At 40.6% G+C, this 16,705-nt stretch overlaps 1 protein-coding gene across 1 annotated transcript in view; it reads right to left on the reverse strand.

Moving 5' to 3' along the window:
* Positions 1 to 3,067: 3,067 nt before the first annotated feature.
* Positions 3,068 to 16,705, reverse strand: part of obscnb (obscurin, cytoskeletal calmodulin and titin-interacting RhoGEF b) — a 108,980-nt gene continuing 95,342 nt past the window's right edge. The window contains 16 exon segments of the mRNA XM_031560166.2: positions 3,068 to 5,490; positions 5,817 to 5,859; positions 5,971 to 6,073; positions 6,318 to 6,447; positions 6,543 to 6,645; positions 6,807 to 6,974; positions 7,058 to 7,171; positions 7,488 to 7,665; positions 8,198 to 8,356; positions 8,577 to 8,741; positions 9,038 to 9,154; positions 10,226 to 10,385; positions 10,642 to 10,812; positions 11,493 to 11,569; positions 11,720 to 11,920; positions 13,214 to 13,353. Coding sequence (XP_031416026.1) covers positions 4,461 to 5,490; positions 5,817 to 5,859; positions 5,971 to 6,073; positions 6,318 to 6,447; positions 6,543 to 6,645; positions 6,807 to 6,974; positions 7,058 to 7,171; positions 7,488 to 7,665; positions 8,198 to 8,356; positions 8,577 to 8,741; positions 9,038 to 9,154; positions 10,226 to 10,385; positions 10,642 to 10,812; positions 11,493 to 11,569; positions 11,720 to 11,920; positions 13,214 to 13,353 — 3,059 coding nt within the window. The 3' untranslated portion in view covers positions 3,068 to 4,460.

Genomic DNA, 16,705 nt, shown 5'->3' on the forward strand with positions numbered 1-16,705 from the left:
CACACACACACACTCACACTCACACACACACAGACGCACACACACTGTCCTCTAATTCAGGGACAAAGCTAAAGAGAAGTAAATCAAAATGGTGAACTACTGAGCAAATATCATTTATAAAATATGTCATATGTGAATCCTGGGGAGCTAACCTCACTTAAGCTGGTGTCAGCTTCAGTAACCGGCCTCAGGTGGATAATTATGGAGAACCCACAGCCTGAACAAAGGCCTCTCGTGTCAAACACGCACGTACACACAAACACACACACAAAAACACACACACAAACACACAAACACACACACACACAAAGAGTGGAGTGTAAAGGCAGGTGTTTTTCGGGCCAAGTGTTTGGACGTTTTGGATCCTGATTTCCCCGCTGGTCTTCTGGTGAATCACATGATGGAGGGTGTCTTGACTAGAGGAGTAATTGTGTGAACCGGTTCGGATGAGAGCTCCACTCCAGTTCTTCCTCTTCTGACGTGAGATGGGTGCTCTCTAGACATAAGATAACAACACAAAGACTTTACAAATGCAATGAATGAGTGAAGTGCAGGGTCTGTGTCCTTCCACTGTTGATGGTGCCTGGCCTCCTCTGTTTGGGGCCTGGGCAGTAGAAGAGATTGTGGAGTTTGGAGGGAGGAGGCTGTTGCTGCAGTAGTCTCTTTCTCAGGGCTCAGACGTCAGTAGAGAAGTAGAGGGTGTTCCTCTTGAGCTCACTGAAGGATATGGGCTGATGCTGAAGGTAGTAAAGCAGCACTTGGACCTGGAGCTGACAAAACACACATGCACAGGGGGTTTATCTGTCAGATAACACACACACACACACACACACAGGGCATTTACACATCACACACACACACACACACACACACACACACAGGGCATTTACACATCACATAGCACACACACACACACACAGACACTCCTTTTACTGGAGGCACTGTATTGCCATCAGAAATGACAATCTAACCATACCCCTCAATGTGCTAACATGTTCTGACAACAGCAAGGAGGTAGGTACCCCTTCCTCTTTCGATTTTTGGCTCATTTTACCCATATGTTAGATTTTTTTTTTAATGTCAAAATATTGGTTGGAGATATAGAAGGGGGCGCAAAAATTTATTTTTTTGCTGGGAGCAGTTTTTTTGCGATGTCATGGCAAAAAGTGACCGGGCGCAAAAAAGAGCCTGGGTGACGTAATATTGGCTTTTGAACGACTCTTGAGTGACAGTTGCTATACCAAAGCTAGCATTACGTAACCCGGACACTACCTAACCCGGGCACTTTTTGGCTATCAGTCAGCCTCAATCTCAAGAGTCTTCGAAAGCCATCAGCTACTTTTTAGTCGCTTAATATTGTGCCTAAACTATGAAGTATTCCGTTTTAGCTACACCTGCCGGTAGTAAGCATATTTCAACAGGTTTAGCCGCTAGCATCTCGTTAGCGATTAGCAATTCCTCCCGTTGTGCTCTATAGTTAAAGGTGGTGCAAACAATTCACTGTTTTGTGAAAATGTAATTGTGGGTGCCGTCGGATATGTCTATTAATCACAAAACATTAAGGACCTTCTTAAAGCAGCCAAAGGAGGAATTGCTAATCGCTAACGAGATGCTAGCGGCGAAACCTGTTGAAATGTGCTTACTTTGACACTTTAACAAACTAGTGAGTCAACAACTTTCCTAACAGTCAAAGATCAAGCATATGGTTGTTTGCTTGGTTTATTGCAGGTAAAATACAGGAAAGCTGGTCTCAGGTAGCGAAGTATAATGCGAGATGCTCTGGGGTAAATCCAAAAAGAGCCCGGGTGACGTCACTCAAGAGTCGTTCGAAAGCCAATATTACATCACCCGGGCTCTTTTTTGCGCCCGGCCACTTTTTGCCATGACAGCGCCCCCCTCTGTAGGAAAGACATGTTATCATAAAGTGTTTGCATTGTTTGTTTTGATTACATGATGCTTGCCGTCAGTTTATTTTTCCTCATGCTGCAACATGAAGCCTAAACATATCTCCCTATTATATTACAAACTTGTTTGGTTTTATCTGTAAAAGTACGTTAATTCGTATGCACCCATTTATTTTCAATATTGAGCCGTCAAAATGTAATTCTGTCAGAACTGTCGCTTATAAGTGAAAAGAAATAGGGAAAAAAGATGACATTATACAGACAAAGCAGCAAATATCTAAGTTTCTGAAACAAGACAGACATGCTGAGGTATTAAAAGAGTAAGGTGGGACATCATTGTGATCCCTATCATATCATGTACAGTAGCTACTACTGTACAAACTAACGTTAGCAAGTTGGCTGGCTAGCTACTACTACAGTATGTTATTTGTAACTAGGTTATCTACCCTATCTAAGCCTATATCTACCAGCTGGCTAAATGAAATAAAAAACAGCTAGCTCATTAAAGCAAGGTTAAAAATTCTATTTGCACTCTACCGTGGTGCTAGAAAGTTTTGAACCCGTTCATAATTTTCCGTATATCTGCATACATTTGATCTAAAACATCTAACAAGATCTTCATCTATGTCCTAAAACTTCATAAAGTGGACCCAGTTCAACGAAAAACGCATACAAATTATTCTTTTATAATTTATTATATAAATGAACTAACATTCTTCCCGCTTGGAGCTCTAATTGCTTATATTGTATATTTTTAATTCATTTAGATTACTTATTACAGAGATCAGTTATCACTTTGACGTGAACGATTTTTCTTTGCTGATCAGTGTCAAAAATGTTTAATCAAGTAATGAAGTTGACCATGATTCAGTGTTGTAAAAGAATAAAAGATGGAGACTTCCAAGTGGGGCGAATACTTTTTTACTGTACCCATATTAAGTTAACTCTTCTCAATTTCCCTGTAATTGCTAGGAAATAGTAAGAAATTACATTAAAATATGTACAAGAATCAAGATCAATCAATATTGTACGACCGGTTACCTAAACAAATGTGGGGGGGGGGGGGGGGGGGGGGGGGGTCGCAGGGCAGGTGGGAGTGATTAAAAAAGACACAAATGTGGCAGGTGGGTGTGATTAAAAAAGACACAAATGCTGACGAATACTGATGAATGAATGCAAGATATTTATTACTCAAAACTCCAACACGAGCAAATCTTCATTTACAGCTACTTACTCACAGGCACTCAGGTTGTCCTAATTTGATCCAGTAAAAGAAAATACAATAAAACAAGCAAGAGTGCACACACACCAATGGTTAGGACATAGTGGAGATTGGCAATGGTGTCTACATAAATATCATCAACAACTGTAACTAAATAAAATGATATGCATACATTCAAATCTTTAAAGCATGTTTTTAAAATAAATAATCTAAAATCACTGAGATTTCACTGCAATCGTCGTCACAGTGTTTCTCCACCCAATACTCTGTTGCACTAAATTAATCACAAACTATTTCTCTGGTTCTACTTTCACTTTGGGTAAAAATGTTCACACATAAAAACTTCCTCATTTTGAGCATGAAGTGCAGTGTATGATAACATGCCCCAGTGTGGTTCTTAGCTATCGTAAATATTTGCCTTGGCAAGCCCAAACCTTAATACAATGGTATGACACATAAAAGGCCTTGTTTCTGAAAAAAAAATAAAACAGACATTTAAGTCACCCACCTAAATGTAAATTTCATTGTATTTTCAAACTTTCTTCTTGGTTTACATGAGCAACATATTATGATTGATTTAAGGCGCTCATTCTATGAAGACACATTTATAATAGTCTGGAAACAGAGTCTATGGGACACTGAATACTGATTGGATTTGTTGAAGTCTGAAAGATCAGGAGTGTTCAAAACACCCAGGTTCAGAACCGGTGTGTATATTAATACAATAACACTTCAATTCAGATGTTTGCACCCACGCTCAGATAATGTCGTTTTATTTACCATTTATCTTCTCCAGAGTTGATTTTAGAGAAAAAAAAGCAAACTGTGTTCTGTAGTACAACAGCATTTAGCTGTGCAACTGTATCACAACAGTCCTAAATAAGTACAATTCCTTGACAGCCAATCATTCCAAAGCTGTCATTTCTGTTTACCTAGTACTATCAATTGTTTCCATTTTGCAAGATGTTGAGGACTAAGGACCTGTGTATACTGCAATAAACTACCTTTTCCCCTGATTTATTCTCCAGACATACTCAAACCCTAACCCAATACTCATGACGGACAGCGTGGTAGCTGGTAGCTGACACGGGGCCTTTTGAACACGGAGGAATTAAAGGGGGCCCAAAATAAGTAGATTTTCTTAAGGTCTGCTGCATGAAATGGAATGATATGCCTTTTGGAGCAAACTACAGGTCAAAATATGCCCTTCAAAGTAGAGTTTACAGAGATGTTCCCTGTTAAGACTAAAAGGGCTACTGTGAGTCCTGATATGTGATCTCTGACCCTGCAATAGAGAACCCTACAAACGCATTTCAACTGACTGACTCCCGGGGCTAAGGCTTCTGATTCAGATTTGTCTTGATCATCTGAAAAGGCACTTTTTCGCCAACAGCTCCACGAGTATGTGCAGACACTTGAGTCTTAAAGCTCATCTGGTTATCCTTGACATTCTTTTGGATTTCAGAACAATAAAGAGGTTTGATCTCCAGGTTAATGTGGCTCTCGCATGCCTCTACGGTGCGAGTGAGCTGACCGGAGGCACAAGCGCTACTCCTGTGGCAGCGCTGTTCCTCTTGGTTTCTGGATGTGGGTGGTCCAGAGGTAAAGAGGACGCCTGAGAGATGCTCTCTGAAGCGGCTGAAGAAACCTATGTTGGGCTTAGGCTTAGCCACAGGCCACCTGAGGTTCAATATCACAGGCTGACCAACAGTGGGCTCGCTGATGTCTCTCTGTATGACAGAAACCTCACAGGGAGTCACATCCAAGGTAGACGGGGCTTCATCTCTCCCGTAGGCCTCCCCATCTTGTGGGACATAGTCCTGGAGGTCTTCTAGGATGACTGTGTGACCTCCACATGGCAAGCTTTTAGCACCTCTGAAGACAGATCTGTCAATTTCAGGCTCTGACTCTACAACAAATGGAGGTTCTTCCTCGGGTTTATCCTCTGCCTCTCCACCAGCATTTGGAGTCGCCTCAATGATTTCCACACGGTTGTTGTTGTTGTTGTTGTTGTTGTTGTTATTGGCATTAGGGTTGGTCTGTGAGGACCTTTTTGATCTAATGACATGCTCTCTCTCTGATCGAGCAGGAGAAGGACCCCGTCTCCGTGGTAGCTTCGGGGACTTATTAACCTTGTATTCAATGATCTCCTCCACTTCTACCCATTTGGGGTTCTTCCCCGCGGCCCCGTCTGGCTCCGTGACGTAGAGTGTTGGAATGGCTTTCCTGGGCGTCGGGCGTCTCTGCCTGGGAGACTCAGGGGTGGAGGTCTCCGAGCGGAACACGCCCATGGCCGAGGTGCGGCGGGGGGACATGTGACGCTTCAGTCGGGTGTTTTTGACCACAGTGGTGATGGTCTCCTCTCTGAGGACGAAGAAGGCACACAATGTAAGGGAAAGCACTAGCAATCAGATCTTCATCATGACATCTGGACATGACATCATGACATCATGACATCATGACATTATGACATCATCGTCATCATCTTGATAGCTTTGCATGCGGCAGGTTGGTGCTTCCACCCCTTGATTTCAGACTCATCTAGCTGGTGCACTCGGTAATGGTGAATAATAGAGTTGATTCAAAAAATCCTTCAAAAATGACCAATTACCATTGAGTGTAATTAGTTAATTAGGTCATTCATTTACATTTAATACAGTTACAACTGAGTTACAACTTTGGCAACTTACATGATAATGGTTTTCTTTGGTGCTTTGGTCTCTTGTTCAGTGACTGCAACAGAAATAGGGTTTGAAAGAAGAAGGATTAACTTCAATCCAATATATGATGTTGGGGCATGATAAAGTGGGTCTGTTTAAAAAAAAATATATAATTCTGTACTACCTTCAATTGTAATGGCTTGCTCCCCTCTGCGGTCGCTGGCCTTGGCTACAACTGCATGGCACAATTCAGCCCCACATCTGGCATTGCCAAGACGGTTAGACAGCTGGAGACAACAACAAAATAAAAAACAATTGCAGTGTATTCTAATACAAAGAAGAAATACTTAACATCAAAGAAATATTACTGGCTACAAAACGTATATATATTGGTAGGTATCATCCAACTGAACGGGCTAACAAGTGCACTTTAATCCTACCTGCATGTGCTTTTTTTTCTGCCATGAACAGTGATTCATTTTGGCATAGAATACCATCAAATACTGCAAAGATGCTGGAGCAATACCATACCTCACATTCATAGCGTCCAAGGTCCTTCTCCCCAGGGTTTTTAATGATGAGGACTAGGACACCACTGCGGGTTTCACTGTACGTCTGGTACCTTTCTTGATCGGTTAACAGGCGCCCCTCTTTGAACCATCTGACCATGACGCAATATGCAGAGTGTTAATATTTTGAATTAAAGATTGTGTACATAGAAGTAGGAGAAAAAATGAGCTCATTGCTTTAGATTACCTGATCTTAGGACTTGGAGCACTTTGAATGATGCCCGTGAACTGAGCGTCCTCACCAGCGATTAGAGTGGCATTTCGAATCTTGTTGACAAAGCGGGGTGGAACTAGAAAGAAAATGCAGAATGGTATGCAAGTCACAACAACGACATGGCGGATCCTACAGTGGTTGTGTAAAGCGCTAAACTTGCATCTCATTATGCATTTTGGGAAAGATTCGAATGATTGAATCAATCTATTCCCCAGAATGCATTGCACCATGACTTACCCTGCACAGTGATCTTTCCCAACGTGCTGGCGTTGCCTGCAGAGCTGGTAGCAAAGCACATATACTGGCCTGAGTCATCTGCGGTCATGTTGTCCAGGATCAGAGTGCACGAGCCATCAAGATCCTCTATGATGATGTGATGAGGGTCTGCCTCTACTGCACGGCCATCTAACAAGAGAGGAGAGGGACTTGAATTCTTAAGTCTATGCAAAAAAAAAGATAGATTTACCCACAGGAAATATAGTCCTTACCCTTATACCACACCACCGTGGGCTTGGGGATGCCTCTGACTTTGCAAGCCAATTTAACGGTCTGTCCAAGCTCTGCTGTGCAATCTGCCAAAATCTCAACAAAATCTGGCGGACCTGGTGAAAGAGTATATGGTACAGTATTATATTGCATTGTGTTATGTTGTATAATATATATAACAATATTTAGGAATGTATAGTGTCTTTTGCCATTACAAGGTTACTTGAAAATGTCAAATCTGATCTGATGACTAACACAAAGCTAGAGAAGCCCCAGACACTGTGTGTGTGTGTGTGTGTGTGTGTGTGTGTGTGTGTGTGTGTGTGTGTGTGTGTGTGTGTGTGTGTGTGTGTGTGTGTGTGTGTGTGTGTGTGTGTGTGTGTGTGTGTGTGTGTGTGTGTGTGTGTGTATGTGTGTGTAGATGACACTTACTCCAGGCTGGTAGACTGTAGCGCTGCTGCAGGTCACGGAGGTCCCGCAGCCAAGAGTTCTTAATGATGACAGTACGTGCTTGCAGAGTGTACTTCCTCACAGAGTCCTCCCGCTCATGCCAAATCTCGAAGGCTCTTTCATCACCTTCCACGCTCTCATTTACGTCAATATTGTTGAGCTGTAGATGACAGAATTCCCTCAGATAAGATATGGATGTTGAAACAATTGTATAGTTGAAACCAGGTCAGGAAGTCTGTCATTTTAGGGACAAGGTCACTTGGCCTTTGGTGAGGCATTTTTTTAGGGCACTAAGGCAATGTCCTTCTGGGTCTGTATTGTTATATCGGGAAACCTCATCGTAACATTCACGTTAGGATTATTTATTAACAAACTTCATTTCATCAACAAGAACCTCAGCTAACGTTACTTGCATAACTAGCCACCAACACCAGAACTGCCAGCAGCATAAATGACATTGCCACTAACATTATTGGTATATTGGTTTGTCAGGGAAAATAAATAAATAAATAAATGAATTGGGCAGATTATGTGGGGCTCCAAGGCCCCAGTGGCCAAATGAACATCATGGCATCAAACCCAGTGGTGCCCTGGCTGCAGCAGCAGCAACATCATCATCTAAGGCAGTTCAAACATGCCAAAAGCAGGGCAGATAACAATGGCCAGATGCAACTCCACTGGTAGCAGTTCACCTTCATCATGTTCTTAAAGATGTAAGCCTGCGTGTCTGCATTGGTGTCTCGTTTTTGTTTGCAAATAACAACGTAGTTTTTGAAGAGGAAGGCGTGGCGGTGATGGCCTCTGGCTGATGTCCTGACGCCAGGGGCTCCTTCCCAGACCGTGAATGGTCCCTGTCAAAAACAGGTCCAACATCAGGTGTGCAATACAACTGTATAACATATCTTCATGGGTCATGTATAGGAACTAGCATATACTTTCTTTTCATATTGTTCATGATCTTTCTTTTTTCACATGGGATATCCTCTTAGCCCGGCTCTCTACCTGAGAAGTGTGTTATATTTTGTCAGCTACACCTGTGATAACTGCTTTCTAGTTGATACTTTAGCTTACCTGTCGAATGGGCTCGCCCAGGGCCTCCAAGGTTGCAGGGTAGTTTTCTATGAGGGACACATGGTGAGTGTTCTCAGACCGCTGATGCAAGGAGGACACCATGGCATAAGCCTCCTCCAGCAGGCAACAGTTCTGTCCGTTTCGTGCCTTGTTCCGGATCAACTCCTGAACAGAAATGTGTTATACATATGAGATAATGCTCAAGATCAACTCCTGAACAGAAATGCGTTATACATATGAGATAATGCTCAAGATCAACTCCTGAACAGAAATGCGTTATACATATGAGATAATGCTCAAGATCAACTCCTGAACAGAAATGTGTTATACATATGAGATAATGCTCAAGATCAACTCCTGAACAGAAATGTGTTATACATATGAGATAATGCTCAAGGCTGAGGTGAAGAACAAAGATGAAAGTGTAGCTGTCATATTTAAATGGCAATATTTCTATTCACCTTGAGTAAGGTCTTGTATTTCTGAATTCTCTCCACTGGTCTTTGAATGTATCCATTTATACTCAGAATAGGACCTTCGGAGGGATCGATGTGGGCAAGCTCACTGTCACTGTATTTCTGAAAATGAACATATACATACTGTGAACAAGAATGGATCACGGTACATCATATCACAAAAACCTCAACAGTACTACTGAAAGTAATTAATTAATTAATGCATATTTAAAGATTTTTTTTTACTAATCAAATCAATCAAATAAAAAGATCAAAATAAAGGCACCTTAAATATGATGTCCCTTATAATGTCTAAAGCTACTACAATCTACCGGCAATTTCATTAACATTCAAACCTCATTATGTGAGAATTGGTATTTTTTGCGGAATGTAGCTCACTTTTACACCACTGTCGTAAATACAAATCATGTTTCGAGACCCCCTTTGGACAGTGTACACATGTACTTGTTGACAAGCAGAAGGATAGACTTCAAGGTAGACTGACAGGGTAGAGTAATATCACAAGATTTTACACAAATATACTCGCTAACATAACTAAACATAACAGCCGATACACATTGTTTTCTAAGCATTTGAATGTAGACTAATAAAATATGGTTGGCGACATGCTTAATATAAATCGGACACTGTAATTTATTAGGTTAGGTTTTCAAGGTTGCAAACTTCCAATGCTTATTGCCATAAGATTGACGAAGCCTGATCAAACTTTTTGATGTGAGATTAATTTATTTGAATGCCAGCCTGAGACAGGACTGAGGTCGATGACTTCAAATCTCAGTGAGACAGAGATGACACCAATAAAGTTACAGCCAACCTTACAAAAGTATCTCATAGAGAATGTATATCTGAGTTAAGGACACTCTGGGAAACGCCTCCAACTATGAAGGTATCTTTTATAAATTAATTAATTCAATTAATGTTTGTTGCTTGTATAAATGTATAAGTCGCTATTGGACACAATTGTCTGTTAAACACCTCAACTATATCTAATTCCATGGGGCCCAAGTCTGGCATGAGATGCTAAAGTCTGATCAAGAAGGCTAATCATTATTTTCATGACAGAGGTTTAGAAATGTGCTAGAAGTCTCCAGGCATTGTGTGGTTGAACATGTTTGTGCATGAGAGCTCCATGTGAAGGGGGTCGTGCGAGATGAGACCAGGGTTAATACATACTTTGAAATACTGGTGAACGGCCTTCTCACTGATGGCCGCTTCGGCTTGGGACTGACCCACAAAGTATTGTAGATATTTCTCAAATCCTTCAGTATTTCTCAGGAGGTGCATAGCTACATCGTCATCTGTATCGCACTCATTAAGGCCAGGAAGAACAGAGCTGAACGAAAGAAGGAAGCAGTTAGAGTTTAGACAGAGTTTCCTCGTATCAGACATTGCTGTTATTATATACTAAAATCGTACTCAACAGGGGATAGCACTGATAATGAAGACTAATAGAAACAGAGATCAATGAATAGACAAAGGGAAGTTCAGCTCTTTTATGTAGGAAACTAACCTTGGTCATTTCAGGGGCACAGAATATTGATTCATTGTAATCCTCTCTGTGATGTAAAATGTAATGCATATCTAGTAACCTGCTATGAAAGGCTTTGATGTCATCAATGTTTCTGAATATGGCTTCCTTCTGGCTTGCAGTTTCCGGCGGGACGTCCTCCCTCTCCATTTGCTTCAGATGGTGGGATGAGACGAACTCCACATCCTTCACATACTCTTTCTCACTGTTAATCATCTCCTGGACCAGCTGACTAAAAGAGTGGACAACAGGACACATCCTTCACATACTCTAAAGAGTGGACAACAGGACACATCCTTCACATACTCTTTCTCACTGTTAATCATCTCCTGGACCAGCTGACTAAAAGAGTGGACAACAGGACACATCCTTCACATACTCTTTCTCACTGTTAATCATATCTTGGACCAGAGACAACAGGACACATCTTTCACATACTCTTTCTCACTGTTAATCATCTCCTGGACCAGCTGACTAAAGAGTGGACAACAGGACATCAGAATTCAATTCAATTCAATTTTTTTTTAATATAGCGCCAGAACAATAAAATTGTCTCAAGGCGCTTTCCAGAGCGGTGGAAATTGGTTGCATATGTGTTGCTGCTATGATATGTTAATTAGTTAGATAGCTAGCTAATTGGTATAGCATAGACAGGTAGCTTAGTAACAACCCATTGTTACCCATAAACATTTTTTAACATTCAGGTTTTTTTCTGCTTGTGCCTTTTCTGCTTGCACCTCTAATAGATGTGAGGCGCGTCAATACAGTGTGGCTTTTCCCTGGTCAGGTTGCTCCTATGAGAAACAACTTTCTAGAGGGGAAAAAAGCGCCTCAATGTAAACGGCCCCTTCATTTTCAAACTATCACGCAATTTCGATGTTTTAGTGAGAATAATATCTCAGACAGACTTACCAGAGCTTCCTCTTGTACTCCCCTTCTGACACCTCCTCTCCAGTTCCCTCCGACGGGTCCCCTGTCTCTGTGGACAGCTATACAGTTCCCAGATGAAGAAACATCAATATATATATAAATATGTTACAAAACTGGAACTATTACTGGAAATAATAATACTATTAATACTAATACTGGGACTAGGAGGACACAACAACACACTCATAGCTTAACATTACATTACTTACCTTCAGCCGCTTATCTAAGTAAGCAGGTGAAACCCAGCCCTGGCGGGATGGTGTGTTCTTGGTGGGTTTGGTGCGCACCAGCCATTTCAGGGGGTGGGCGGAGTCCAGGACCTCCACATACTGTCCCTCCTTCAGTGCTATCGTCTCTTTGTTAGCGCAGGTGGGGTTGTAATCAGCAGTGGCCACATAAATGTCAAACATCTGCAGAGGACCAGAGGATGGTTTTGGTGTTGAGCATGGTGCCTCAACGCATAGGCAGTAAAGGCCTTACAGACTAGATCTAGATCTAAACCTGACTGTGGTCTCAGATGAATGGAACCCATTATCCAAACAACCAATCCATCAAAGATCTTGAGCACTTCAACTAATAACCAACCCAACGTGCTGCACACCATGTTCTAACTTCCGACCGACCGGCTGACCTAGTCATTAGCTCCCTCCAAAGTATCTCCCTCTCCAAAAGACAGTTTCTTTTCTCCTCTGCGTTTTCATCTCCGTCCCTGTTTCAAAATGGAAGTCCCTTCACACTTTACGTGCAACACATATAACAAATATGCCTTTCCAGCAGAGTCCGCCTTGATGGCCATTAGAAATCTGTAGTAGGACAGAATCCGTGTTCAAAGTTAAAAACAATAGTTTTTACTATACACTACTATAACTACACTCTAGCAACCAACATAGCAATAACCCAAACTACCTGAGCAACACCATAGCCACCACATTGACTACTTAATATCTGACTTAACTTGAATTTCTTTGTTTCTAAGTTGTATATCCTCTTTCTCATTCATGAATTCTCTCTCAGTCTGTTTCTCTATCTATCTATCTATCTTCATGGCCTTACCACCTTCATACTGTCTCTCCTTTTCTCTCTCTATCCCTATATATTTCATATATCTATCAGTCTTTACACACCTCTTTCTCCTCCTTTTTATCTAAATTCTCTGTCGTCTTTCTCTCTCTGCATGTCTTGAATTGCGTTAAATGTTCAAATCTTTTTCTTTATATTTTTATTTTTTTTATTTTTGCTTTGCATGCACAGGTATTCCCTTCAAGAAATGCAAATCTAGTTTTGGTTTAGTGAACCCTGACATCTTCCTCTCTTTGCAGTCCGAACAGGGAATTTTGGGGAAAGTTGATTTGAATCGTAGCTCAGTTGACGTTCATTCAGTGTGCCATGGCAGGGACAAGTGTCAAAATCTCACCAACTCTCCACTGGTGTACCTCAGGGATTGATACTTGGACCCCTTCCTTTTATTTGTATTGCTGCTTTTTTGTTTTTATTTTATCTGTTTTTGTAATATCTTTTTTTAATGTTTTGTAAGTGGCTTTGGACAAAAACATTGGCTAAATACTCTAACCATAGTTAATATTCCTGAATAGGGTGAATATAGCATGTGCTCAGACCTCATAAGTCCCTTTATCCTTCCTTAAGGCTAAGTCATTCTGAATAACATTCTGCAGGAGTCCACCTTACACCAGAAAATCCCATACCTCTCCACGAGCATCACCCTCGTCTGACTCAGAAGAGGAATCCACGATGAGTGAGGGTGGGCGTGATCGACCGTGATGGGGTGAAGGAGAAGGGGTCTTCGTCTCATCATCACTGTCAGCTCCTGGGACACGGAGTGAAGCTAGGGAACATTGAATTGGGTATCAATAACTTTCATTAATAAAAAATATAATATGATTGTGCTACAGTTAGCAATGGTACTTTCTTTGGCAGTTTTTTTTATGTTGTGATGTTGTCAGTGATCTCAGTGACAAATGTTAACTATTTGTATCTTCGATGAGTCGACTGAATTCAAAGGTTTAACTGCAATCCTTAAAATACGCAATACATTAGTGTCGCCTCTAGTTAAAAACTGTCCAACAGAAAATAGATTTTTGATCATTGTGGCTAGTAGTCTTCTCCTGGCATGCATGAATAACACAGTTAACTCAGTTTTTACTTAGTTATCTGAACACAGTGTAAACTAAAATAAAATAAGTGCAAGCTACAATATGTATACAATCCACCAAGTGTACAGTATAGTAATAGAGCAGGGGAGTAGTACTTAGAGCACATTCATGAAGTGTATTGTATAGTAATATCAGTAGAGTAGTACTTAGAGCACATTCATGAAGTGTACAGTATAGTAATAACAGTAGAGTAGTACTTAGAGCACATTCATGAAGTGTATTGGATAGTAATATCAGTAGAGTAGTACTTAGAGCACATTCATGAAGTGTATTGTGTAGTAATATCAGTAGAGTAGTACTTAGAGCACATTCATGAAGTGTATTGTGTAGTAATATCAGTAGAGTAGTACTTAGAGCACATTCATGAAGTGTATTGTATAGTAATATCAGTAGAGTAGTACTTAGAGCACATTCATGAAGTGTATTGTGACAGAGAAATGCTCATAAGGACAAGTTGGAGTTTAGTAATCAGAAGGTTGCTAGTTCGATTCCCTGTCGAAGCGTCCTTGAGCAAGACACTGAACCCCTAATTGCTCCTGATGTGCAGTGTGCCATCAGTGTAAATGTAAAAATGTGAATACATCCTTGTAAGTGGCTTTGGATCAAAGCGTCTGCTAAATGACTAAATGTAAATGTAAATGTAAATGAATTAACCTGAGCTATCACTGAGATATGCCAAATCTTGTATGTATATCTTGAGGTGTTTCTGTTGTTGTCTCTGGTAGTGGTATGTGTCCTAACATGAGTACGGAGGAGGGGGTGTTGAGGTGGTGATAGCCAACAGATTTGTCTACATCCTTGTCAGTGGCTTTGGATAAAAGCGTCTGCTGAATGACTAAATGAATGAATACATCCTTGTAAGTGGCTTTGGATAAAAGCGTCTGCTAAATGACTAAATGTAAATGTGAATACATCCTTGTAAGTGGCTTTGGATAAAAGCGTCTGCTAAATGACTAAATGTAAATGTGAATACATCCTTGTAAGTGGCTTTGGATAAAAGCGTCTGCTAAATGACTAAATGTAAATGTGAATACATCCTTGTAAGTGGCTTTGGATAAAAGCGTCTGCTAAATGACTAAATGTAAATGTGAATACATCCTTGTAAGTGGCTTTGGATAAAAGCGTCTGCTAAATGACTAAATGTAAGTGGCTTTGGATCAAAGCGTCTGCTAAATGACTAAATGTAAATGTTGGAGCATTCTTTCCATGGCCATTTTCCATTTTCTGAAGAGAATTCATTATTTCCAAAAGGAGATAGTAGCTGCATATACAAAAAAATTGTATTTCCTTATTTTACACATGGTTACGTTTCTGTCAGCTAAGTTTAGACCCTCATTTCAGAGCCTGTGTAAATGTAGAATTATGCCTGGCTCAGACTGTTGCGCTGCAATGCGTTGATCCAACGGATGACGGAGGAGGTGAATGGCGCATGGGCTTGTGTTGATAACGGAGACGTTAAAGTGAGATTGACAGGTCAACAAACCAATCACGCCGCTAGCGAGCTGTTTACCTTGTGGGTTGTAGCATGCTAACATAAGATATCTGGCTCAGACACCTCGCAAATCCCCTCAGACGTATTTTTCAGTTACAATAACGGGGTTTTTACGTGTCTATTTCTTTGCAACTTTTGAAAAATTCTAATAGAAAAAAAAGTCAAACAAACAACTTTTAGGTACACATACGACCATGTATGGGGTTTGTCCGCCTTTTTTTTTTTTTTTGGAGCTTCGCGCTCTTTAGACGTGAGGATACACGCGATCTGATTGGCTAGCGCCTGTGCAGTCGTATTTGCATGAAATGCGATTTGATTTGGCTGACGCATTCGTTGCCTCTCGAAAAGTTGAACATGTTTCAACTCTCGCCGCAAGCAACGCAACGGAAGGCAACGGAACCACAATTCAGTTCGGCAACAGATGACGTCACCCCATTCAAAGTGAATGGGGATCCGTTGATCAACGCATCGCAACGCAACAGTCTGAGCCAGGCATAAGTGCACAAGTGCCGTTGAACAAAGAATATTCAGACCCACCGAGAAGGCACTGTTTAAACACAGAGATATCATATCTGGATATAAGCCACAGACAAAATAAGAGCCCACATCATAAAGTCTGCATCTGGGGATTCTGTGAATACATACTGGATACTTTGGGCCAGGATTTCATCCACTGGAACACTTCATGGTTCTGTAAGCTGTCTGAATAACAAATTAACGGTTGGATGAGTATGTGACTGAAGGGACAGACGTATGGACGCATGGAAAGGTAATGTTTGGATTGATGACTGATGAGATGGAGACGTGCAATATGCAGTGAAAAATTCTCTTATGGATAAATGAAAGTCTTATATGCACTTAGACAGCAAAGCACAAAAACACCTGCGTTGCTCCTTGGCATGATGGCGGACGGTTTTGTTGAACTAATGCAGTTGGGTTTTGCAGACACCACTGCAGCAACACCTTTGAACAATACCTGATGTTCAATATTTATATATTCAACTTGCACTGTCTTTGCACAGTTTTCTTTGTCTGCTAGACAGTGTGAAAAATGTGAATAATTGTTTTACCATTGCCATTGTTTATGAATTCAGTTTTTAGCTATGGTATGTCAGGTTCTTAAACCTGTTTATGAATTCAGTTTTTAGCTATGGTATGTCAGGTTATTAAACCTGTTTATGAATTCAGTTTTTAGCTATGGTATGTCAGGTTATTTTTTGATGACACTATTACATGAGAAATTTGTGTAATTAATTAGAGTTAAATAATTAGTAATTTTCTACTTTCTTCAATGGCACAAATCATTTCATCTTTTCTCACACAAACAATCTGAAAAAAAGATTGTTTGTGAGTTAATGAAAAGAAACATTAAAGCTTTCCCTCATCAATGTTGAGATAGATGAAAGGCAATGAAATTATTAATATATATTTGTAATGTAATATGAACTTGTTAAGATATTGAAATACAATTTGCAGAGTGAATCGATTACAAAGTTTGTATATTGTATAAAAGAAAGGATCTCATTATGACT

This window comes from Clupea harengus, chromosome 22, assembly GCF_900700415.2.
Source record: "Clupea harengus chromosome 22, Ch_v2.0.2, whole genome shotgun sequence".
Taxonomy (NCBI): Eukaryota; Metazoa; Chordata; class Actinopteri; order Clupeiformes; family Clupeidae; genus Clupea; species Clupea harengus.